General features: G+C 40.9%; 1 protein-coding gene across 1 annotated transcript in view; it reads right to left on the bottom strand.

Annotated features, from left to right (window-relative positions):
• Ccdc192 (coiled-coil domain containing 192) overlaps window positions 1-25,057 on the bottom strand; it is a 198,524-nt gene that overhangs the window by 154,898 nt on the left and 18,569 nt on the right. Inside the window, exon 3 of the mRNA XM_055622832.1 lies at window positions 10,424-10,531. Within this exon, the coding sequence (XP_055478807.1) occupies window positions 10,424-10,531 (108 nt within the window). The remainder of the gene's footprint in view (window positions 1-10,423; window positions 10,532-25,057) is intronic.

Genomic DNA, 25,057 nt, shown 5'->3' with positions numbered 1-25,057 from the left:
AGAAGAAGAAGAAGAAGAAGAAGAAGAAGAAGAAGAAGAAGAAGAAGAAGAAGAAGAAGAAGAAAAGAAGAAAAGAAGAAAAGAAGAGGAAGAGGAAGAAGAAACTACGAATGAGTTTAAGGTTACCATTTAAGTTCAAAGGCTGAAATTCCTAAGATCTAAATAAGCCAAGTGACAAGCATTGATGGGTAGATAGCTCATGGCATGAGTAATAATAAACATCTATGGAGCCTTCCTTAAAAAACACAAAGTCTTTGCCATGTAAAAGTTCACAAGTAAGACCGCTAACCTCAGGTCACAGCATCGGCAACTAGGAGACCAGACTTAAACCTTACTTCTACTTCATTAATCACTAAACACTACTGATCAGTTTTTGTTAGTTTGTTTTCTTGTCTCCGCTTTCTCCTCCTTTTCACTGTCATAGATCCTTACCATTTAAAACTAAACTTTTACAAGTATCCATACATTGATCTGTCCTTCTCAAGAGACTCAGTTTTGTCTCTTGAGCACAAATTTGAATTTGTCCCATCCCTCACCCCTTCCCAACGATTCTCATTACCTGTATGTCAACATCAAGTGTTGTCATTGAAAGAAAAAGTCAGGGTTGTCCGATGCCAAAGATCATGTTCCTCTCCTTTTGGAGGAAGTGGTATTTAAAAGATCTGGAAAGGCTTTTTGGATCAGAAGAAAGGGTGATAAAGAAAAAAAAATCATAGGAGGAGAGCAGGGAACTTCCCAGCAAGGCCAAAGGGAAAGAGTATGAATATTTGATTCTTGGAAATAAGCTTTTTTTTTTTCTTAGATAAAGAGAACAGGTGGTGCCTTGAAGGTATTGTAAATGGCGTGACTCTGCAGTTCAGAGCACTTGCTGCTCTTGCAGAGGACTTAGATTTGGTTACCAGCAACCACGTGGTGGTTCAGAACCCTCTGTCACTCTAGTTCTAGGAGATCTGGTGTCTTCTTCTGATTTCTGTGGACACCAGGCACACATGTGGTACACTTACATATATGCAAACAAAATGCTCATACATATGAAACACTAAACCACAGGAAAAGAAAAGAAAACACTAAGAACAGTTTGCAGGGAGTCATGTAAGACAAACTTGGAAAAACAAATATGAGATATGTTAAGAACATAGACTTTGAGAGCAAAGGAGTGCTAAGTTAGGACTTTAAGCTGAGGAGAAATGTGGGTGTGGACAGGAGAAACGTGGGTGTTCGTGCTGTGTGCAATACCCATAAGTCACTAAACAAGGACCAGAATGGACAGAAGGTGGCCTGAATAATAGTGGAAATAACAGTGGAAACAGAGAAGAAGACAGATCCAAGAGCTATATGGAAGGCATAAGTCACAATAATGTGAATAATTCCAGGTTTAATACAGCCAACTACACTCTCAACCATAAATGGCTTTGATTACCTATGGGAGACCCAAACAAGGTTGGGACCACTAAGTTTTCTTCATGTTGGAGGAAGTCTCTATTCCTTCTGAAAGGTTGATGGACAGTTAAAAGTCATTTTGTGAAGGGAGGGGTACAAGGTCCTCTTTAATTGTAAAATATAACCTTCCATTACTGGGTTTTGGGGTATAAACTTCACAACATAAGAGCAAAATCTCAAGTCAAAGATGATGGGAGATTTTTCTTCAGTGGTGTAGCCACCTATAAGATACCCAGGCTTCTGTCAGTAATCCTCCAAGCATTGGTTCACCAAGGTATGCTTTAGTGAAATATTTTCTTTGAGTCTTTTTTTGGTACCCAATTTGAGATGAGGAGGTATTTGCTCATACCTCCTGAGGAAAGGGTCATTTGTAACACTTGATTGGATGTGTAGGGTGAGGACGCTTTCTCAGTTTAGCCATGAGGTGTCTAGTAGCAGTGGCCACTAGCCTAGGGTACGTGGAACAGGGAACAGGTTTGTGGTAAAAAGCTGATGTGTTGGAGAGGTAGTACTTGAGTTGATCTGGAAACCTTGGTAGAACTCTTTAGCAGGTGTCAAGTCTAAGGGAAGAAAGAAAATCTGGGTCAACAGAAACTTGGTCACTCTCAGCAGTGTATACTCTGAAGCCAGGTCACCAAGGGAGAACGGAGTAGAGCAGACAAGAGGCCGGTGAGTACACTGAAGGACTTCCATCAGCAGAATGGCACAGAGCTGTACAAGACTGTTTTGGAAAATAGCATGGGTTATTACATAGGAGACACTGAGAAGAATGTTAGCTCACAGGTTCAATAAATATTTCCCGGAAAGGATAAATAAATGAATGAAAGCATGGGCCTAAATGTTATGGCTTAGGTATATGATTTAATCCTGCAGATCTGTGTACCAGGAGCTCAGACCTCTGAGCAGGTGGTGGGGAAGGAGACTGTTAAGGTAGTGGGGCCTGGTGTCATGGAGTTGGGGCATGAGAGCTACATCTTCTGAAGGAATGGAATTAATTTGCCCCTCACAAGTGTGTTGGGCCAGGCCGGATTGGAGAATTTCTACCAGAAGGATTATTATAATCAACCCAGGCATTTGCCCTGCCTCCCTCTTGGGTACACACCCCTCACCACTCTTCTGTGAGTCCTTGCTGTTGTGATATGATCCACAGTGAGTATCTTGACAGGATAAAAGGTGTGGATCCCATGCTTCTGACCATCTGAAAGTAGGAGCGGAGAAAACCTCTCTTCCTCACATGAAGCACCCACCCTCGGGTGCTATCAAAGAGGGACAATTAACTTTCCATTTTACTTTCAAACACTAAGAAAAATGAGTTTACCTTTGCAGAGGAAACAAAGAAAAGATACCAAATGATATCTGCTCGTATCAACACAGCTGTGACTCTGAGGGGACAAGGTCTTTTGCATTTCCTTGTATATGAAAAATCACATTAATTAGCACCCAGTCAGCTATTTAAAACTGACCTCAGTTTGATCTTGACATTTACAAGGAAAAGGAAGTCTTCAGTTATGTAACAAGCTAACAGTCCACTCAGCCAGCCTGTAACAACATCAGAAGCCAGTCTGTCTGATGGAATGCCTGATTCCATTCAAAACAAAGCAAAACAAAATCTCTTCATGGACTTGAATTTTTGCCCGTACATTGTTCAATTTATGCCCAGCAATCCAATCACAGAAGGAAGGTTAACATATGCTTAGAAAGGAGGGGCTAGATTTTAGAGTTAAAGAGGAACTGTGGCTCTAAAATCAATCAACACTTTAACAAAGACTAACCCAATGAGACTCCATGTAATGAGAGTTTCTAATGGCAAGGAAGCCCATTCCAAACCAAACCGACTGTGTGAGCTTTTATGGCATAAAAAGTAAACTTCAAACTAGATCAGAAAACAGAAACTCATTCATAAAACCTCCAGCTTTTGTATTGGCATGTGGAGCAAGAGAATGTCTGAGCATTTCCAGAATGCATGTTCCTACCGCCCTGGCATCGCTTATTTCAAATCCGCTTGCATCAGGGGCCCCGCTGTTGCATCTGAACAGTGAGGTGAACTAGGGCTATTTTATTTGGGGGCAATCCCAACGCTCATGAAAATATTTTTAGCCACTCAATTCACATCTCACTGTCTAAAACGTTGCTAGAGACCAACATCCCTTCTCTATCTTAAAAAATATAAATCTAACACTAAGGCTTAAGAGAGGAAAATAGTGGGAAGATACATAGAGCCTTTGAATCAAACATGGCATGCTAATCCTGTAGGTTGCTGTTTCTTTCTTGTCCAAGCTAAATAATAACACAGAAACAAATGCCTGGAGATTTGAGTCTAGATATTAGCCAAGTCGATAAAACTCCCAAGAGAAAGTCAACTCCAGGATCCTCCCTATTCTGCTACTGTGATCTATTTCCTTCCACCCACCAGCTGCGTCTTGAGCTTCACTTCATTGTTTATAGCATACGCCTGCCAAAGGAGTCCTGAAAGAAATGTCCTGTCTGCTTTGGAAACCTAATGTTGAAGACAAAACCTAAGACCCAACAATAATCTAAGACAATATCATGGCGTTAGCTCTCATTGTTTACTTTCTAACATAAGACTGGCACACACACACACACACACACACACACACACACACACACACACGCCAGAAACAGAGATAGACACACACATAAAAAGACAAACAGAGAACTTGCAGACACACACATAGTGTATGTGAAGGGACTACAATCTCCATTTTCTCAAGGTCCGTTTTCTCACTGGTTAATCTCAGTCTGGAGGCTTCCCAGGCAGGCCTGTCCCCCAGGCTTTCTTTAGTGTGGCCCAGCAAATTACCAAGACCACTGGAAGCTCTGTGTTTGCAGGGCTCATGTGTCTGCTCCAGTGTCCTCCCACATGAATGTATTCTTTGAGTGAGAGAATTTGCCAGTCTGTTCAATGCTGTGTCTCCACTTTTCAGCACAGTGCTCAGTAAATATTTGTGAAACGGCGTGCTACGCAGAACAACAAACAGAAAGCCTAAAGCAAGCAAACATGCAACGCTAGCTAACTAAATTTGTCATGATCTTGACTTTAACAACTTTCAGAGCCATTAGTTGCCCACACTGGGATTTTGCAAAAAGACAGAGTGAATTCACAGAGGAAAAGGATATAGTGGCAGCAGAGGAGACACTGAATTTTTCTTTTCCTTTACCATTTTGACTCTTCTTAGAATATGTTTAACTTTCTCATTCACTGAAAGAAAACACAGTGTGTGTTTTCTTTATTTCTTTGAAATAAAGATTACAGATAATCTGTCATTACCTCTTCATTTTCACAGGACTCCAACAAGTTGGGTATCTTAGAGTTTAGTTCCTGCCGCTGTCCACTAACCTGAGACACAACTCTCTGTCATGCTGACATTTCCTCTGCACACTGGAGTACAGGGTTCCCAGGACAATATTTTTCTGGTTCTATTCCATATGTTTTTTCGTACCCAATGGATAACATATCTCTGCAGTGCACAGCTATTTTGTCAGACATTTGGATAGAAACAGCAAAAAGAAATTGTCATTTGTCTTAAGTCCCAAAAGTGTCTCTTCCATATCAAGTGCCCCAGAGACGTAAATATCTTCCCAGTTACAATTTGATAACTAGGAATTCCAGAGACCAGCCTGCTGAATGTCACACAGGTAGAGCCCAAGGGAAAGCATTTAGAGTCTGAGGATTAACCAATACATCTGGGACAACTAATTTTTTTTTTTGTCAAAGGTGTCAAGATATTCGGCCGTGAGGAAATTCTCTCTTCTGTTATTTAGGAGAGCATGGTGTTCACCAGAGCAGAGCTCTGTGTGCACCGGTGTGGTCAGAGGGTTGGCTAAGGAGGCAGAGGTTGCTATGTCTACTAAATACCCAGGATTCCTTTCTTAATGAAAATATACCAGCACTTGTGGTAGTGACGACGTGTCCAACTAACTACTTGTATTTCTCAGCACTAAGGTAAACACAAAGGTCAATGATATGTGAGGGCTAACAGAGACCTCCGGAAAAACCATCCCTGCCTTGCACTTGCTTCTTCTGTCGCTGCCTGACATGCCAATAGACAACACAGCTGCAGGGGCCTTTTGTCCTTGAGGATGGACGCCACATTTGTGGATGCAAAACAGACAAAGCTTAGGCCTCCAGGTGCCTCCTACCACACTTACTTTATGTGAGGAATAGTCAACACAGACCTTTTTGGGGGTTGTCTCTCTAGTGTACTCACACCTAATTCCAAGTGAGGAAAATCCTCTTGTGGTCTGGGTTAGCAACTGTATTGAAACTAGATGAGGGTCATGATTTACTACAGCAGATTTAGTAAATCAGAAACCTGGAGGAAGGCCCTGCCAATCCAGCTACCTGATAAACCCTCAAGGTTAGAAATCCCAGTTAAGGAATCAAGATAAATCCTTCCTGTTCCCTGTTGCAGGGTAGAGAAAAATCTTCTCAGTGTCATTAGCTTATGCCTATACACTCAAGAACTATGAGGGCTGTCTTCAGCAACAGGTCCTTATCAAGTTGTGGAGAGCAATCAGTAGCGTTGGCAGTAGCCTGTAATGTCTTTTATTTTGGGAGGAGGGCTCATAGGAGCGCTTAGGCCAACAATTCAATAGGATTACTGCACATATGAACTCACAGAGACTTTGGCAGCACACATAGGACCTGCACAGGTTCTGGTTGGCTGGGGTCCATGACTGAGATGGGGAAGTGGGCACAGGATCCCACCACTAACCAATAAGTTATTTGCAGTTGATTCTAGCTGGGAAAGGAAAAAAGTTTTCTTCCATGGGAAAATCGGTTTTCTTTAATGGAGCATCACTGGGTGTATAAGCTACACACAGGCCCCATTACCTGCAGTAGGTAGCTGGCCAATAGAACATTAACTCCATGGCATTTTGCATGTGTGTGTGTGTGGGGGGGGGGTGCTAGGACACTGGGGGGTGGAGCTGTTTTGTTTTATTTTGATGGGTTTTTTTTTTTTTGGTCTTATTGGTTTTTGATTTGTTTTTATTTCAGGTTTTTAGTTTTCTTTTGTTTTTGAAAGAGAGGGAAAAAATGAGCACAAAGATGGGTGGTTTGGGAGGTGCAGAGAACCTGGGAGGAATTGAGGGAGGGGGAAACATGCTCAAATATATTTCATGATAAAAATGTCTTGAGAATCAATTGGGCATATTTGAGTTTCAATGTCAGATTCACTATTTCCTGACTATAGGATATTGGGGAAAATGAGGATGTTTTTTTGAGTCTCACTGCCCTCACTAGCAAGTGGGGATTATAACAACAGGAACCCTTACAGCGCTACTGTGTCCATCAAGTAAAATAGCTATAGAGCTAAGCTCTGCACTTCAGTATTTGAGGTACTCACAAGAAGAACATAGCTTCTTAGGCTAGCAAGATGGCTCAGGAGGTGACAGTGCTCACAGCCAAGTGACCACCTGGGTTCCATCTTTTGGACCCACATATCTGCAAGTTGTCCTCTGGCCAACACACACACACACACACACACACACACACACACGTACACACTAAACAAACAATAAATATAATTATAAAAATAGAAGCTGCTGCATTCATTACTGAATAGCATTGCACAATCATATTCCTTACGTATAGAGCTTAGGAGACTCTAAGGAGACTCTTAGGAGACTCTGGGAGAAAAGGCAAAATACTTTTCTTTGTATGTAACATAACTGACAGATAAACTACAGGGTAGCAGTTTGTGAATGTCCTGTTCCTACTTTTATTTGGGGCCTTATGAAATGTCCATGTCACCAGTGAAGGAAAAAATGATGTCCATCTGGAACAGAAAGTCTTACAAGACTAAAAAGAAAAATGCTTATACTACACCCCCTTCAAATAAATAAATGAAAGTACCATGCTCCTTTTCACCAGTTTCTGCTATTTTTCATTTTTTTCTAACAACAAGCCTTTCTTTACAAAAGCCATATCTGACCTTTTTCTGTGTCTTGTCTAAGCCTCATCTCTACTGGACGGAATCAATAGCTGGGAAAAGTTGTGGTGTCTTTCTGAATGAGGCTTGAGCATCTTACCCAGGGTCCTCCTTCTTGTTTAGCTTTTAGAAAGGCAATTGGGATAGCATCCGAAGAGGGAGAAAACAGGGAACAGGACAGAGCACAGGACAGCACAGAGGACCTCTGGACGTTTCTACCCAACAAGGTATCAAAGCAGATGTTGAGACTCATAGCCAAACTTTGGGCAGAGTTCAGGGAATCTTATGAAAGAAACTGGGAAGATAGAAAGATCTGGAGGGGACAGAAGTTCCACAAGGAGAGCAATAGAACCAAAAAAATCTGGGCCCAGGGGTCTTTTCTGAGACTGATACTTCAACCAAGGACCATGCATGGAGATAACTTAGAAATCGTGCTCAGATGTAGCCCATGGCAGCTCAGTATCCAAGTGGGTTCAGGGGAACAGGGACTGTCTCTGACATGAACTCAGTGGCTGGCTCTTTGAGCACCTCCCCCTGGGGGTGGAGCAGCCTTACCAGGCCACAAAGGAAGACAATGCAGCCGGTCCTGATGAGACCTGATAGGCTAGGGTCAGATGGAGGGGGAGGAGGATCTCCCCTATCAGTGGACTGGGGAGGAGTAAGGGAGGAGAATTGGGAGGAGATGAATGACAGGGCTACAGCTGGGACACAAAGTGAATAAATTGTAATAAATTTTAAAAAAGAAAAAATTTTACTTCCTCTGGGCTAACCCTTGCATGGGATCATGACATTCTTTCTACAGCCAGCGTGCATGGCATGCTTAACTACTTAACTCCCATTTTGCAAGTTATAGTACAAGAAAATTATCCAAAACTAATCCTGGCTCCAACTAGTTATCACTAGATTCAATACAGTTCTTTATTTTTTCAAAGGTAAAGTTAGAGCAGAAAGCAAAAATCTCAGGGTTAAGCCCTTTGGGAGCTATGTTTATATTTGATTGATCTGTTTCAACAGCAGTAGAGACAGCCAGATGCAATAAAATGCTTAACTTAATTAAAACTGTAATACTGTAAATCCTTGTAATGTGTCTTATACATCATTTTTTCCTTTCCTCACGCTGCTGTCAGCTTCTGTCTAAATTCTCCCTTTCATATAAGTCTGAAATGTAAAGAACTACGTTAGGACAATAAGGCAGACTCCAAAACTTACTGTTATCACGCAGCTCGCCCTGAGTCAGAAGAGTGAGTAGCCACTTTCCCACTGTACCTGTCCATATATCCTGCTTTCTCTGAGCAACCTGGAGACCTGGCTTGTATATGTTTCTTTCCCATGCAGCCCACCAGCCTCTGACTGAGGTAGGTACAAAGAATTTGGATAGAACCCAGTGTCCATTTTAGATATCTAATTTCATTTCCTAAATGCTGAAAACCTACATCTAATTCTTGGTGTTATATCAAGGGATTCTTACAGTTAAGAACTCAAGTATTAGGAGTCATTTGTGTCAGGTCAAACTGTTTTATGAAGAAAAAAGGTTATGAATAAGTTGAATCTCAATAATTTTAATAAAAAATCAGAGGTGGGAATGTTGAGACACACTTTTAATCCCAGGACTCAGGAGACTGAGGCAGGAGAATTGCCATGAATTTAAGGTCAGCCTTGGATATATAGTGAGTTTGAGGCCATTCAGACTACATAAAATTTGGTTGTAAAACAAACATACATCTTCATGCATAGAATTCTCCCTTAGTTATCCGTTCAAATCTTCTCTAAAATTCTCATCTTCCTTTGTAACAGTCTTTCACGTTTACCATTATTTCTATATGATTCATGATTTTGCTATTGTTTGAGGAGGTTTGTTTTAGGGAAAGAACGATTGACAAGGCATGGCTCTGCAAAGGACACTTTCCCAAAGAGGAACCACAGCTTCATTGGCAAAAGTCCTGTAAGAACCATAGACTCAATCAACTTAGACACTATACAGTAAGTAGCTCCCAGATGACACCTTTGTTTTGTGTCTTTTCATTTTGAAAATAAAATGAAGCCTGCCATTTATTTTGGTTCCTTTGCATGTCAATTATAGTTCTTTTCAAATACACACCAACTCTTCCTCACAAGTCCCTCAAACATTCCTGAAAGACTCAAGTATGTATGTACCTGTGTTAATCCTTAAGCCTCGTAAAATAGCTTCTCCCCAACTCTGTCCAAGTTCATCAATGCATGAGAAATTAATCCAGATTTCTAACTTTCATGGCCTCCTGTCCTTTTCCCTCCACTCACTGTCATTACGGGTGTGCATTGGTGGCCTTGTGTCACACAGGGACCCAGCTCCAGGAAGACTTTTCCTGAGTCCACAGCAACAAACAGTACACTGGTTGTTGTTGTTTTGTTAGTTTTTTTTTTCCCAACATGTACTATTATTAAAAGATGGTACAGACCCTGGTTGAGAGCTTCTGATACCCACCATCCACTGTGCCTAAAATCAAGGCCTAGCCGTGTAGAGAGAACACATACTGTACGATGCCCAGGCTCTCAGCATAGGGCAAACAGCACTTATGACCTGCTTTGCTTAATTCTAACCCAAGAAGGAAGTTGTTATCTGAAGACCTCCTTTCAGAGTAAAATTTCCTGGACGAGTTCAAGAAAAATCTGTGAGGCTTTGCCAGGTTTTCCTTTACCTCTGAGTTCATCTGTCTGTAATGCAAATATGCTTACTCAAGGAACCCAGCTGCTTAAGGAAGGCTCGCTGAACTCCCACAGGAGCTAGGAGTAAATGAAATCCAAATAAAATACAAATGTGAGGTGGTGGAAGTTTTAAAGGCTGAAAATTTCTCTGCAGAGTAAACGAAGCATTGTTAGGATGAAAATAAAGGAGGTGTGTGTGTGTGTGTGTGTGTGTGTGTGTGTGTGTGTGTATTTCATGTATGTGTGTGTACACTGTGCTGGGCCAATAGGACAGAGGTTAAAGCATTTACACTTAGTCTCAGGCAGGCCAAGCAGCAGGAATTTCCAGTCCCCACGACAGGTATTACCTGTTCCAATAGAGCATTAGCCCTCTCTTCTGCTTCCTTCAGGCAACTCTCCAAGTGTTCCAGTTGTTCCAGAGTAAACACCGTCTGTCCACTGTCTGGGGAGTGTACCTTGAAAACAAGAATCAAGGGGGTTTGGGTTTTCCTTTGTTTGGAGGTTTCTTGTTTTGGTTTTTTTTTTTGTTTTGTTTTGTTTTTTTTTGTTTGTTTTTTTTTTGGTAGAAATTGTTTCCTGAGCACTTTTTAAAACAACTTTATGAACTAAGGATAAGTTTAGTTCGTGGACACATACTAATCTTCTTTTCTTACTTCTAATAAAACTGCAGATTTTTAGAGAAACAACTTAGTCTAAAGGGAAGGTGAAAGCCACCAGACAAGGAACAACTTCAGAAAGTGAGAGCAAAACGACCCATGTTAGAATTTGGTTAATTTGCAACTTTTGTTCTTCCAGAGGTTAGGATCAAAGTTTCACATCCTGATAGGGGGTGTCTCCTGCATGCTGTGTATTGAACACTCATCTTCCAGGAAGACCATCTGAATTCAGAGATACATGGACCCTTTGACCTTCACTTATCTGTCTGCAGAGGCAAGGGAGTAAAGACAGCCCTGGTTAAGAATGACATCAGTCTTCCCACAGCCTGACCAAATAATACTCAAGCCAGAAGATATAAACCCTCTTGAAGTTACTCTAAAGTTACTTTCTCTGAGCTACAGGATAGAGAGTGGCTCAGAATAAGTATAGACTGGACACTGAGCCTTGAGAATGCCCTAACCATACGTCAGCTAATGTGGCAACCACTATTCACTGGTCTATTTGAAACTGTAACTACAGAATGGCTCTAATGGGAGCAAGCACTATGACCTTCCTGGGTATGTGTCGTTGTATGTACTGTTTTCTTGCTGCTGCTGCTGCAGGACAGCTGTTTCTGATCAACTGTGCAAAGAGTAAACTGTGGTCCTGTATACTCTAAAGATCACAGCTTTCTTTTCCCCTCTGGTTTATGACACCATCAGTTTAACATATGTGCATTTCCTGATAATGCTATAGTGCCATCTGGTGGTGCATGGAACCAACCATTGAAAATAAATGTTTGTATGCAGAATCCAAGGGCTTTGGCCATTGGCCTAGTGAAATCAATGGACCACCATGAGATAAAGAACAAAGACAGTGTTCTGGTACACAACAGATTTGGCTTCTAGACTAAAGTTTGTCCTGAACATCTGCACAGCTCTCTCCAAAGTTTGCCTGTAGGGGTGAACATCTTAGACCTAGAACAGTGACCATACAGGCAAGGTGGAGGCAAAAAGGCCTCCCTACGCCAGGGTGATTTTATAATTTCAAGAGTGGGTTCACGACTGGTCACATACAGAGAACACCTGATTGCGTGGTGCCCAGCCCTGACTGATCCATTTTACAAGATAACCCCTGTACCTGAATCTCAGGAAACATCATGGAAGAGGTGGTAGAGACATTGTAAGAGCCAAAGGACTGAGCTAGTGTTTTCTATAAATACAGGGAAGCTGTATCAAAACTGCGACAATGTGGTTGTCTAAGCAAGACCTAAAATTGATACCACCAATTGACATGCCAGAGTGGACGAGGGATTCCTGCGAGATTTCATTCACAGAGGAGCAATTGATGGCTGCCGGGAGAGGGAGAACCAGACTTCTTCAAGGACAAGCCACACACTCCCCCCTCCCCATGGGTTTGCCAAACTCAAGAGATCAGCCTAAACACGTGTGAACAAAATACTAAATGATCTCAGGAGGATGTGTTTTTAAGTGTATGCACTTATATGTGAAATAATATTTGTGATGGCTTAAATGTTCTCCAAAAAGCAGCCTCAAAACCAATCCTTAGATATTCGTACTCAGAAATAAACACATGTTGTACAACATTTTGTGCAGGAAGGGGAAATCATCAGGAGGCCAACTATCCCACAAAAATATGTAAAGCCGGCTCTAGACTTCTGGCCCCAGGAAGAATCCTCTTGCCTAGAGTCAGAGCTCAAGAGAAAAGTTTTAAAATCTGTGTCTAGACCATACAATCTGTTTCTTAGTCCTTTTTCTCCCCACAGCGCCCAAATCAAGAAATTCAACGATGCAAGACAGAAGGTCTGCAATGTCAAAACTATGCAGGACTGAAGACTGAACAGCCAAGGGCTTCCACAAAGACGATTTGAGGAACTCGTCATATGGTCCAGAATGCAGCACAACCTCAGCAACTATAACATGCAGGGTCTGCATCCTGCACATTTTCCCAGGCGGGGGCTGCCCCTCGGCACTCTCTGAAGCACCCAAGCGCTCCATTTGCTGACTTACAAGAAAAAGTTTACATAGGCGAACTCTTCTCGCTAAGAAGCAACTTCATTAGCCAAATGGAAGAGTAAAACTTCAAAATAAATTTAGAAATGAGCACAATGTGAAGATTTGACTGGAGGGACCCCCTGAGTGTCAGAGGACCCGAAAAGGAGAACGCAGTCAGTCATTGTGTATTTTGTAGGCTAGCAAGGCAGAAAGGCAGAGATGGGGCTTCCGTCCTGAGTTTAAGCCCTGGCAGACGCCACACATTTGTGTTACGAAAAAGCAAACACTCTTGATGGTTAAAGTACTGACAGGTGAATTACGCTAATTAACAATTTGCTAGATCTGGAGAGGACAGGAACTCCACAAGGAGAGCAACAGAACCAAAAAATCTGAGCACAGGGGTCTTTCCTGAGACTGATACTCTAACCAAGGACTATGAATGGAGATAACCTAAGACCCCTGCACAGATGTAGCCCGTGGCAGTTCAGTATCCAAGTGGGTTCCATTGGGATAGGAACAGGGACTGTCTCTGACATGAACTGATTGGCCTGCTCTTTAATTACCTCTCCCTGAGGGGGAAGCAGCATTACCAGGCCACAGAAGAGGACAAGGCAGCCACTCCTGATGAGACCTAATTGACTAGGATCAGAAGGAAGGAAAAGAAGCCCTCCCCTATCAGTGGACTTGGGAAGGAGCATGCATGCAGAGGGTGGTGGAAGGGAGGGATTGGGACGGGAGGAGGGAGGGAACCATGGGGGGGAGACAAAGTGAATAAAGTGTAATTAATAAAGAAAAATAAAATAAAAAAATAAAAAAACAATTTGTTGCATGAAAACAACAAAAAATCGAGAAGAATGCAGTAAAGGGAACACTTGAACACCACAGAGAGGAATGCCAGTCAGCCCAGACGCCATGACCATCTGCATAGCGAGTCCTCAGGAAAACAAAACTAGAACTATCCTGTTGACGTATGCAACCCTTGGGCATTGTACCTGAAGGAGTCCAAGTCCACATACCGTAGGCATTCCCGCACCTCTATGTTTATTGCAATGATCTTCATGACGGCCATACAATCAGATCAGCCTAGGTGCCCACCGATGAATGAACGGATAAAGGAAACGTAGCATATATACACAGTGGAGTTTTATTTAGCCATAAAGAAGACTTAACCGCCATCAATAGAAAAATGGATGGGGCAGGAGATTACTGTGCTGTGTCATATAAGTCAGTCTCACAAAGTGTGGCGTGTTTTCTTTCACGTGTGGGGGAAGGAGGGAAGAACTGAATGTAAAGGAGACATTAGGGATGTGAAAAGGGAAAGGGGGGCTAGAGGGAGAATAAGAAAGAAAATGTGATCAAAAGTACATTATAAGAAAGCATGGAAATGACAGAGAAAAAAAGGAGATGGCTACATAAAATCACATTGCAAAAATACAGGTGATGATATTGTTTTTAAATAAGACTCTGATTTCTAAAAGGATAAATTTCAATAACGCAATAATTTCTATTTTTAGTTTTCAACTTTTAAATTTGGATCTCTTAAATGTTTAGACATAAGTGTCAAGTCAATTTAAAGACATGTAGTTAAGATGATCAAATTAATATACTAGTAAATAATTTTAATCATCACACATATTCTTTGATTGCAGTAATGATGCCAAGCTATTATATAGTGAACATGTATTTGAGTTGATATTTTATTAATGGAACAAACATACAAAACAAAAGCATAGGCTTGTTTTTGGTTGTAGAAGTTTCTCACTTGAGAGTTTAGAGGAAGATTTACATCTTTCCCTGCTCCCCACCCCCATTTCTCCAATCTATCCCAGGATGTTCTCTGCATCCTCTCCCTAGCTCTTAGTGCCTTTATTTCTGTGTCCTCAGATGACATAATTCATCTGTGTCAGCCCTTAAATGCCTTCAAACCTTGAGAGCTGGTTCAAGGTTGCTGCTGGATAGGATTTGATGTTCTCCTGCTCTGGCTTGTGAGTGTAGAGGTTGCACAGGGCTTTGCTGAACCCTTAATTGAAGCCAAATGAATAACTGTTGATTGATCAAAGGCTCGACAGCTCAAAGGAGATGGTTTTATCAAAGTGACTGTCCTTCATGTTGAGTCTTGACAATAGCTTCTTTGAGTAACACTTTCCATGTACCGTCCTGTGACACTGACAGAGTTCACGACCCAAGGAAGTTCTGCTTTCCAGGGCCAGAGATGAGACAAGCATGGCAGAGGACAAGGTTGTGGCCATGATCTTAGGTGCTAGTAGGTACATTACAAAGACCAAGCATTAATAATAATATTAAACAGGTAACCACATCAACAGATGACACATTTGGTCAATATCAATAATTTCATTAAGCGAACTTAAAAAGAATAGTTTTGTATTAAAGCCTTCTTGATGATTAAAAAAAATTAAAAGAGAATTCTTACAAGTATGCTTTTGTGACAGCAAGTGATCAAACAACAGTGGTGGAAAATTCAGTCAGGAATGGAATTAAGCTAGTGAATTCGGCCAATACACACATGTGCATTCATTTAAAAGAAAGATTGCTAAAAAGGAAGTGGCCATATATTCTACCTTTATAGAAGAGGATTTTGACACAGGTCTGGTTTAGAGACAGTGTCTCTGAAATTGGAGAATTCTCACATGCCAGGTGTCCATCAGGGTCCCGGCTCAGAGGTCCACTCACTTCATCCATATTGGAGACTCTTTCAGCAAAGTTTGTACTGGTTGAGATTCCTGTCTGGTATTTCGCCTCTTCATGGATGCTATCTGTTCTTTTTCTTCACCTGTCTGCTGTCTGCTCAGACTCCTTGCAGATTCAGGTCTGTCCCTGTTGTCGTCTCCTCCCTAACGTGTCCCCATCCATCAGCTAGTCATTATAGACACTTTTGTGTCATCATTCTTGCACTCTCATTTTTCATGATCAGAATTCACTCACAGTGCAAATCACAGTGTACCCAGGGAAACCTTATTTGTCTATGTTGGGGTTGCTGTATTACTGCCAATAAGATACTGGAGTTCAGAGGTGCTCTGTGGAAGGCCCCTATCTAGTTCCTTGTCTTCTCCTACTTCCAATGTCTATCCTGTTTGCATTTCTGAATGAGGATTAAGCATCTTCCCTAGGGTCCTCCTTATTGTTTAGCCTCTTTAGAGCTATAGTTTTAAGTATGTTTATCATATATTATATGGTCAATATCCACTTATAAGTGAGTATATATAAATTGTGTCTTTCTGCTTCTGGGTTATCTCACTCAGGATGATCTTTCCTGGTTCCCACCATTTGCCTGCAAATTTCACGACTTCCTTGTTTTTAATTGCTGAATAGTATTGTGTAAATAGTATTGTGTAAATAGTACATTGTGTAAATGTACCACACTTTCTGTATCCATTCCTTTGTTGAGGGACATCTAGGTTGTTTTGAGATTCTGGCTATTATGAATAGAGCTGCTACCAACATGGTTGAGCAAATGTCCTTATTGAATGGTGGGGCATCTTTTGGGTATATGCCTAGGAGTGGTATAGCTGGAACTTAAGGTAGCACTATTCCTAATTTTCCAGGGTATCAAAGGAGGTACTGAGACTCATAGCCAAACTTTAGGCATAGTGCTGGAATCCCTATGGAAGAAGAGGGAGATAGAAAGACCAGGAGAGGACAGGAACTCCACAAGGAGACCAACAGAGCCAAAATACTGAAGAGACAGATACTCCAACTAAGGACCATGCATAGAGAGGATCTCTGTTCAAAGGAAGCCCATTGGCTGTTCAGTTTCCAAGTGGGTTCCCTAGTAAGGGGTACAGGGGCTGTCTCTGACATGAACTAAGTAGCCAGGTCCTTGACCCCCCCCCCCCGGGGGGGGTTGCAGCCTTGCCAGGCCACAGAGGAAGTTGATGCAGCTTTGATGAGACCTGCTAAGCTAGGGTCAGATAGAAGGGGAGAAGGTCCTCCCTTATCAGGGGACTAGGGGAAGGGCACAGGGGAGAAGAGGGAGGGTAGGTGGGACTGGGAGGTGACGAGGGAGGGGGCTACAGCGGGGATACAAAGTGAATAAATTGTAATAAGTAAATACATAAATAAAATTAAATTAAAAAAAAGACAGTTAAGTTCAAATCGTGAACAAACCACAGCTGGAGGGCAGCAGGAAGTGTCTGTTGACATCTGAGTAGGAGGTGTGGGGCTGGGGTGGGGCGGGGGAGCAGCAGGGAGGGCTGTATCTAGGGAGCGCTCTGCTCCTTGGCTACTCTGTTCTCTCTCCAACTTAACTGTGTGATTTGATTTGTCTGTGGATGAATTTCCATCTTTCAGTTAAGAATGTTATTTCAGAGTACTTGGCTATTCCGAAGAAGTGACTAAGGAAAATGAAGCGAAGAGACTGTATAAAGGAACGGGCACTGATAAAGTCATCCACAGAGGGTGGTCGGGCAAGTTCTAGATATGCAGGCAGCCTTCGCCTTATCTTGACCTGTAAAGGGTAGCGGAGGAAGTAAGTGGGGTGAGCACAACAGATGAATCTAGACAGAAAGCTGGAAGTGAGGGGTCCAGCCTCTGCCCCTGTCAAGACAGGGGCACAGAGGGCCTGACCTTCTCACCTCTTTTTCTCTACTTTCCTGTCTCCCTTGTCTCCCTGTCTATCTCCCCACTTGGTAAGGAGCCAAAGGACTAAAGAGCCTGAATGACAGGTGCAGAGAAAAATGGCTTTCCTGGAAAAGAGTAGGGGGAGGAACCTGAGGCAAGGGACAGTAGTGGAGAGAACCAGATACGGGAAATCCTCAGCTCAGAAGGATTTAGTTCCACTTCCGGTTGTCTGGGGCCAGCCTGAATGGGGGCCAGGCTTATGAGAACATGCCAGCTGTCAACAACAAAAGAACAGGAACAAAGAAGAGTCTTTGCCCATGAAGCCTAACCTCTTTCCTGCAGAGGAGGTTCTTTTTTTCTGAGGTTATCATCCTTCTCTCTTGTCTTTCCCCTGCCCCTTTCTGTGAACATCCTTCATAACAGAATTAAAGTACAATATATGGGAACTTCTGCATCTTAACACGCTTTCTTCGGGCAACCCTGTGAGTACTCATCTCAATTATTTTGAGGTAAATACTCTTATTTTTTATGAAATACACACGTGATACCCTCCCCTCATTTACCGTAGGTGTTAGCTATGAAATAAATCCTTTATTCAGTAGGTTTTTCAGAATGATGGCTCCTCAGACTCCTGGGTCATCTATCAAGTCATCTGTCTGATAGAGAATGAAGGATACTTGGTTTCACATAAACCAAACAAACCCCATTTCCTAAGGTTAGCCTTTCCTCCTGTGTCAGATTTGACTGTTCCCAGTCTACAGCATTACCAACCGAGGACAGTGATTAACAAGGGAATGGTGGGTTTGTGTTTTAATTTAAAAGAAGATTGCTGTTATGGTAGTTGATGTCGTTTTGTAGTTTCATAAGTAATTTTTAAATAATGGCCTACACCAAATTCTTGACATGGTCATTCTTATTAAACCGATTCAGTTTTAAAATGCTTACTGAGAGGCTGAGATCCATCAGGAGTTATGCTAGGCGATAAGATATTAATAACAAGCCAGGCATGGTCGATGCTTGCATCAGAGCTGTCACCTTAGAAGTTCCATTGAATACAAAAAATTCTGAACTTTGGTTGTATATAAAAATAAGAAAAAAGTTGGTGGTTACTGTAACACTTTCATATTGATTTGTAATATATCATCCTGTGCTTTGGGGTATTTTTTTTCCAGTTTGATGAGGAGGTGGCTTCCCCAGGGAAGAACACACCAATTGTTTATCAAATACCAAACAGACCACCCTGAAAACACACATACAAGTAACATCACATGCACTGAACAGGTTATATTTAGGAATATACATGTATATATTGACATATATGAGTGCGTTAACAACTATTGCATGATTTGAAGGTGATCAGAGAGAATCATATGGAAGGTTGGGAAGGAAGAAAGAGAAGGAGGAGATGTAGTTATAATATCAAAAAATCTTTTAAATGAAAGAAAAGTTTTAAAAAACTTAAATCAGTAGGAGGCCACCCTAACCTGTCCTCAGATATTACAGTTTGATCTCAAATAACATTGTTCTTGTACAATAGCAGGAGGGACCATGAGAAGTTCACATCCCCACAATTAACATTCCAGCAAACAAGGTCTGTCTGTCTGCAAAGACACCTGGATTCACACTGTGTTTTAGAGGTTTATTTCAAGGTCTCCTCTGTGGTTTAACACAGTGCTCTGCCATTTTGATTTATGAACCTCACAAACTTTTAAAAATATTTGATGAATACTTTTTATCACAAGTCCACACACTTGAATTGCATTTCTGTACAGTTTTGCACATAATTTTAGGATTAAGTTTCATCCAGAATTGATTATGAATAGTTTCTTTAGAAAGAATATTATCTTTCATGTAACTTTAATATTTATTATAGAATAAAATACAAATTCTAGAAAAACATCAGTATTTTCTCCCTTAGTCCGTATAAATTATGCAGGTGAGTAAACAAATAATCTTTTCTTCTACATAAAATGGCCCAAACTCAAAAGAAGAAAATACATTTTTTCCTGTCAATAAACATCCAAACCAAGCTTCGTTTTTAAAACTAAAACTTCCCAATCATCCATGTTAACCCATCTTGTTCCTATAGACAGAAGATATTTCTAGTGAAAATATGTTTTCTTCACAATGAAAAGGGGTGAGAAAAAAAAAACAAGGAAATCTTGCTAATGAATTTTTTTTTTAAATATAAGGGACACAGAGAGAAACAGGGAGTTGTTAAATAAGTGTGGAGTTTCAACTTTGTATGATGAGGTATTCCAACAGTGTGAGGTTTGATTAACACCAATTAACTAACCAATTCAAAAATAATCTCAGTGGCAAAATCTGTATGTGTTTTAACATAGTTCAAGAGGAAAATGAAAAGAGTTCTATAGCACCAGCCATAATATATACATATTGATGTATACAACATACATCATGAGAAGAAATTTGTATTAAAATAAATTCAACTTTTATACCTACTTGAAGTGACTGTTGTGAGAATCAAGTAGAAAAAAGAAGGTGCAACACAATAAAAAGTAAAAAAAAAAGATAAAAAACTGAATAGTTTTTTTGAGGAGGAAGGATTTTTATTTTTTCTAATTGAAATTATCCAAAATGTGTCACTTGCTTTGAACAGTTAAGATATTTGTGAGACAGAATATTTTTATATGCCACACAGTTTAGATTTTGAGTACTTGGTCATATTCATCAGTTGCTTATTCCCATACTAAGTATCACTGTTTGAGGGTACAGACATGCCTATAGGAAGGACAATCATAGGTCACAATATGTGTCCAAGATGACTGATTTTCCATTAGCTTTGCTATATAAATTATTGCTATATTCTGTATACTAACAATGTCCAGAGTGGTGACGGACTTTTTTTTTGTCAGTTATGGTTAGATTATAAATACATAAACGTTAGAAAATATTTGAAAAAGTGATAAGAACTTCTGTACTCCAACAACACTGTCCCCAAACCTAGCAAGGAAATCCTCAGTTGAACTTGGTGCATACTGAGAAAGTTCTCCCCACAAGCCTGGCATGTCCACAGACTCTTTCTTTATTTTTAAGGAAGATCAGAAGCAAAAATGGGTTATGCACTCTTTTCTATCAGATAAAAGCTCAGCAATAATTTCCATAGTACATTCCAGACTGATAAGGCAGGCAGAGGACAGGCGCATAAGCTCATTTTCCCCCAGTAAATTTCCACTTCTTTCAAAATCTCCCAGTCAATGACAGCTAAGAGGCAGGCAGAATGCTAACAGGAAGTACAGCACACCACTGTAGCTACTCATTTGAAGCTCTGTTTCCTCACCTGTGAAATGAGGGTATAGCATCCTTCCCCTTTAGCTGAGTGTGGCCGTCTGCCATGTCGTTCTACTGCCTTTTGTCTCTTCATATCTGGGGAGTGTCTCATCTCGTTAAGTGTAGGTCTCTAAAGTAGAAGTTAAGAACTTGCAACTTTCTTGGCAGCCAAGGTATAGGCAGGTGACTCGGACTCGACCACTCAGACCCATCGTCTTGAGACTCCAGCGTGGATGGGAATGATGTGAGAAGATGCCAACATGACTAGAATCTGACCAGGTAGGCCGCGCCATGCTACATTCAGAGGCTCTGGTGACATCAAAATTGGGGATATATCTCACACTTGTGGCTCACAAGCAAGTGACAAGCAAGTCTGGGCCCCGGCCTTGAGGCAGCAGTCATTTGTCATCAGACTACAGAGTAATGGACACAGTTCCCAGGCTAGATTTCCTGACGCTCATAAGGGACCTTTGGAACACCTGATAACCTGCAATAACCCATTGTCCTCTTCATTATATCAAGGAGTCTGCTGATTTCGAAGATAAATGTGACTAATGTGGCATACTTGAAATACACGTCGCTTATTTATGTAGTTTTTTTAGGTGAATAAACTATAGTTTTGAAGCCCCATTGAGGCAACAGCTCCAGGCAGGCACTTCCATGATGACCTGCTGTGGTTAAGCAAGATGGTAACCTTTAATAAGGAAAGCTCTGCAGCCTGTGTTTTTCTGGGCTAGCTTCTGGCAGCTCACTGCTCCAGGAGAGGCTGGGAGATGATTCTAAGGTCCACGGACTCTCAGAAAGTAGTGATCTTGGCACCATAGGCCTGAGTGACCTGACTCTCCCTGGACAGCAAAGACAAAGCCCAGTTTAAGAGCAACTATTTAGAACTGCAGCTGGGAAGACACAGCCTATCTCCTTCCCCTGACAGCCAGCACAGGCTCACCTAGTCCTCAACTTTCTGCTTGACATTCACTGTGAGCCTTCTAAGGAAGGGAAGAGTCGATGAACAGTGGACTAGGGCCAAAGGGAACTAGGTTTTTCAGGAAATTTTGCAGAGACTACTTGGGGAAAGCTATCATGTGAGATGGAAATGCATGCACAAGAAGAGGAAGAGATATTTTTAAAAGAAGCTTTGACATCCTCTCCCTGCACTGCTGTTGAATTACTGTGATCGCAGCTTTCTTGTGTCAAAGAATTCAAGGACCAAATTAGAACATTGTTTCTTTTCTCTTTTTTCTTTTTCCTTTCATTTTTTTTTTAACAATTACATTTCTAAAAAGCTAGGCTTCATGACTTGGCAGTATTATGAAGAACAGAGCTTCAATATATTTGTTCAGAAAAATACAATCAAGTTAATTCTGTATTGCAGTTTTTTACCACAGTTCCTTTGGCACCTTTTATGAATTTTTACATAATTAGGAATCTTAGTGAACTTACTTTTCCTGTGTTGGATACATTTTGCTACTTGGTTGTCCTTGGAATTATTTCATGTCATTGTTAATTATTTAAAAAAACATCCAAGAGGAACCTCCTTTCAGTGCTCTGGAACCCACAGGGTACGCAGATGCAAGCAGGACAGGCCTCAATAGGGCTACAGCAGGAAAGGCCTGTGATTATGATGGCGGAGGACCAGGTTAGAGACTGCTAAAGCTGCAGTGGGATCACAGTGGAGTTTTAGAAGACTGTAATGGGCAGAGAGGAGACAGCTTAGGGTGGCTGTGAGGATCCTAATGGCACGTTTGTGAGGTATCTCTCTTGTCATGGATGTATTGTAAAAAGACAGGGCGCGTAGATATTAGGACACGTCAGTTTGCTGAGAGCAAAACCTAGGTCGGTTTAGGTTCCTCGGCATGTGCTAGCACGAGGTTGCGTGTGCTTTATGACTGCACTAAAGAGCTCTACCGGATTCCTGGCCTCCCAAATGCAACTGGAATTGCACTCAAACTGCGGATGGCACCGAATTGCGTCAATTGTTACATAACATAAATCGTAAGAAACTGTTCCTGTTTTGGTATTTAAATACTTGTAGCGCAGTTGTTTTTCATATACGATATGTTGTCTGTATGCAGTTGAACTATCACGCAAATTGCAGAACAGATTATCATCTATGCAATGTCAAAAAAAAAAAAAAAAAGGTCAGTGGGCCTTTAATCTCAGCACTCAGGGAGACAGAGGCAGGAGAATCTCTATGAGCTCAAGACCAGCCTGATCTACAGAGTGAGTTCCAGGACAGCCACTGCTACACAAAGAAACCCTGTCTTGAAAAAAAAACAAACAAACAAAATAGGAGGGGTCGCTTCAAAAATTGAGAAATAAGCAGTTATGCTAAATTGCCTGGCTTTTGCTTTATCCTTTAGGTGTGACTTTCAAAATTATAAGTGACAGAGCAAATACTGAAATGTAAGCAGAAGTAAACAGAGTTTACAGGTAAAGACAAGGGCTGAGCATTTTTTGTTATGTGTTGCTAAATATTTGTTATGTATTTGTTAAGTATTTTTATGTTTTATGTTAGTAAAGAGTTGGTTTGGGGCTAGAGAAATACTTGCTGTTTTTGCAGAGCACTGGTTTTCAGTTCCCAGAGTCCCCACTGTGGCACGCAGGGATGTGTAACTACAATTCAGGGGATCTGACCCCGCTTCTGACCTCTGCAGGCACCAGGCATGCACGTGATGCACAGACATACAAGTAGGCAAAACATTCATACATATAACAAAAACTGACTAAATCTAAACTTTTTCAAAGAAGCAGTCTGATCTTACAGCCACTAAGTTCTGCATTACTCAAGTTATATAAATAATTACATAAAAAACACGTTTATAAAGTAGCAAAGACATTGACTTTTATAGCACGAGGAATAAGAGTTGAAATTTCTTACGTGTTTTTGATGAAGTGAAGTATTGTTTAAGTACATCTTCTGTATTGTTTATTGCTACAATTTAAGAATTTTATTTAAAAGCAATTTTGGAAGACTACCAGGTACAATTTTTGGGAAAGTAACTGTTTGAACTGTAGCCAGATGCTCAACAAGTAAACAATATGACCTTAAAAATATACTGAGGGGAAAACCAAAATGTGAAAGATAGAGAAGTCTAGACAGGCAATTCATTGAATTGAGTTTAAAACCATTCTTCAGTTCCTCTCTGCTGCCAAAAGCATGTTGCATCTCCAGGAAGGTACTGAAGAGGTGGTGTCATCCAACTAGTCTGTTTCAGCTTTCTATGAACAGTGGAAAATCCTGAACTTTTTCATCAGCTCTGCACAAAAGGAAAAAAAACTGGCCCAGAGGAAAGATTTACAAATTTTTAGACAAACCAGAGAATGAATGCAGAAGGTAGATGTTGCCTGACACAAGTCAGTGCTTCCCAATAGATGCCACTAGCCACACACAGCTCTTCAGTTCTTGAAACTGCTCAGGTTGAACCGAGATGTGTTGTAAAAAGAAAACACACACCAGGATCTGGTAACATAGTCCATTAAATAAGAATAAAAATTTGGGGAGAATCCAAGATGGCGGTGACTAACACGCATCATATCTGAGAGGCAGAGGATCTGAAACTCAGAAACTGAATACTCCAGACACCAGAGAAAGACAGTACCAGTATGAACTACAAAATCCAGGAACAAACAGTGAAGGTTACAGATGAGCAAATGGCAAGAGGTCGTCATAAGAACACATCCAACAAAAATCAGGACATCATGGCTTCACCAGCAACCTCCAAAATCAATGGACACTCTAATTCATCAGAAACACAGGAAAATGGTCTTAAAGCTATACTTATATAGTTATTAGAGGCACACAAAGAAACAAACAAATCTCTCAAAGAAATAGCCACACAAATGGAGGCAAATAAAGAAGAAATGAACAAACCTCTCAAAGAAACACAGGAAAATTTAGCCAAACAAATAGAGGCACAAGTAGAGGCACATTTAGTAGCATATAGAGAGGAAACAAACAAACAAAAAAATAGAGACCATCATAGAGAGACAGGAATCCACATTCAAACGCATAAAAGAAATGGTGCAAGGCATGAAAACAGAAATAGAATCAACAAACAGAGAAACAGAGAAAAAGACAAACAGAGAAAACCCTGGAGCTGGAGAAGTTAAAGATTGAAACCACAAAGGTAAGCATCACCAATAGAATACAAGAGATAGAATAGAGAATCTCAGGTGCTGAAGATACACTTGTAGAAATTGATACTTCTCTCAAAGAAAAAGTAAAATCAGAAAAATCCCAAACACAAAACATCCAACAAATCAAGGATACCATGAAAAGCAAAATCTAAGAATATTTGATTTTATGGAATTGATGAAAAAAAAAAAAAGATTCCAAGCTACAAGGTCCAGAAAATATTTTCAGGAAAATCATAGAAGAAAATTTTCCCAACTTAAGAAAGAGATGTCAAGAAAAAAAGAAAGAAAGAAAGAAAGAAAGAAAGAAAGAAAGAAAGAAAGAAA

This window comes from Psammomys obesus, unplaced genomic scaffold, assembly GCF_907164565.1.
Source record: "Psammomys obesus unplaced genomic scaffold, mPsaObe1.curated_primary_1811, whole genome shotgun sequence".
Classification (NCBI taxonomy): domain Eukaryota; kingdom Metazoa; phylum Chordata; class Mammalia; order Rodentia; family Muridae; genus Psammomys; species Psammomys obesus.
This window is presented reverse-complemented; position numbering and strand designations above follow the sequence as displayed.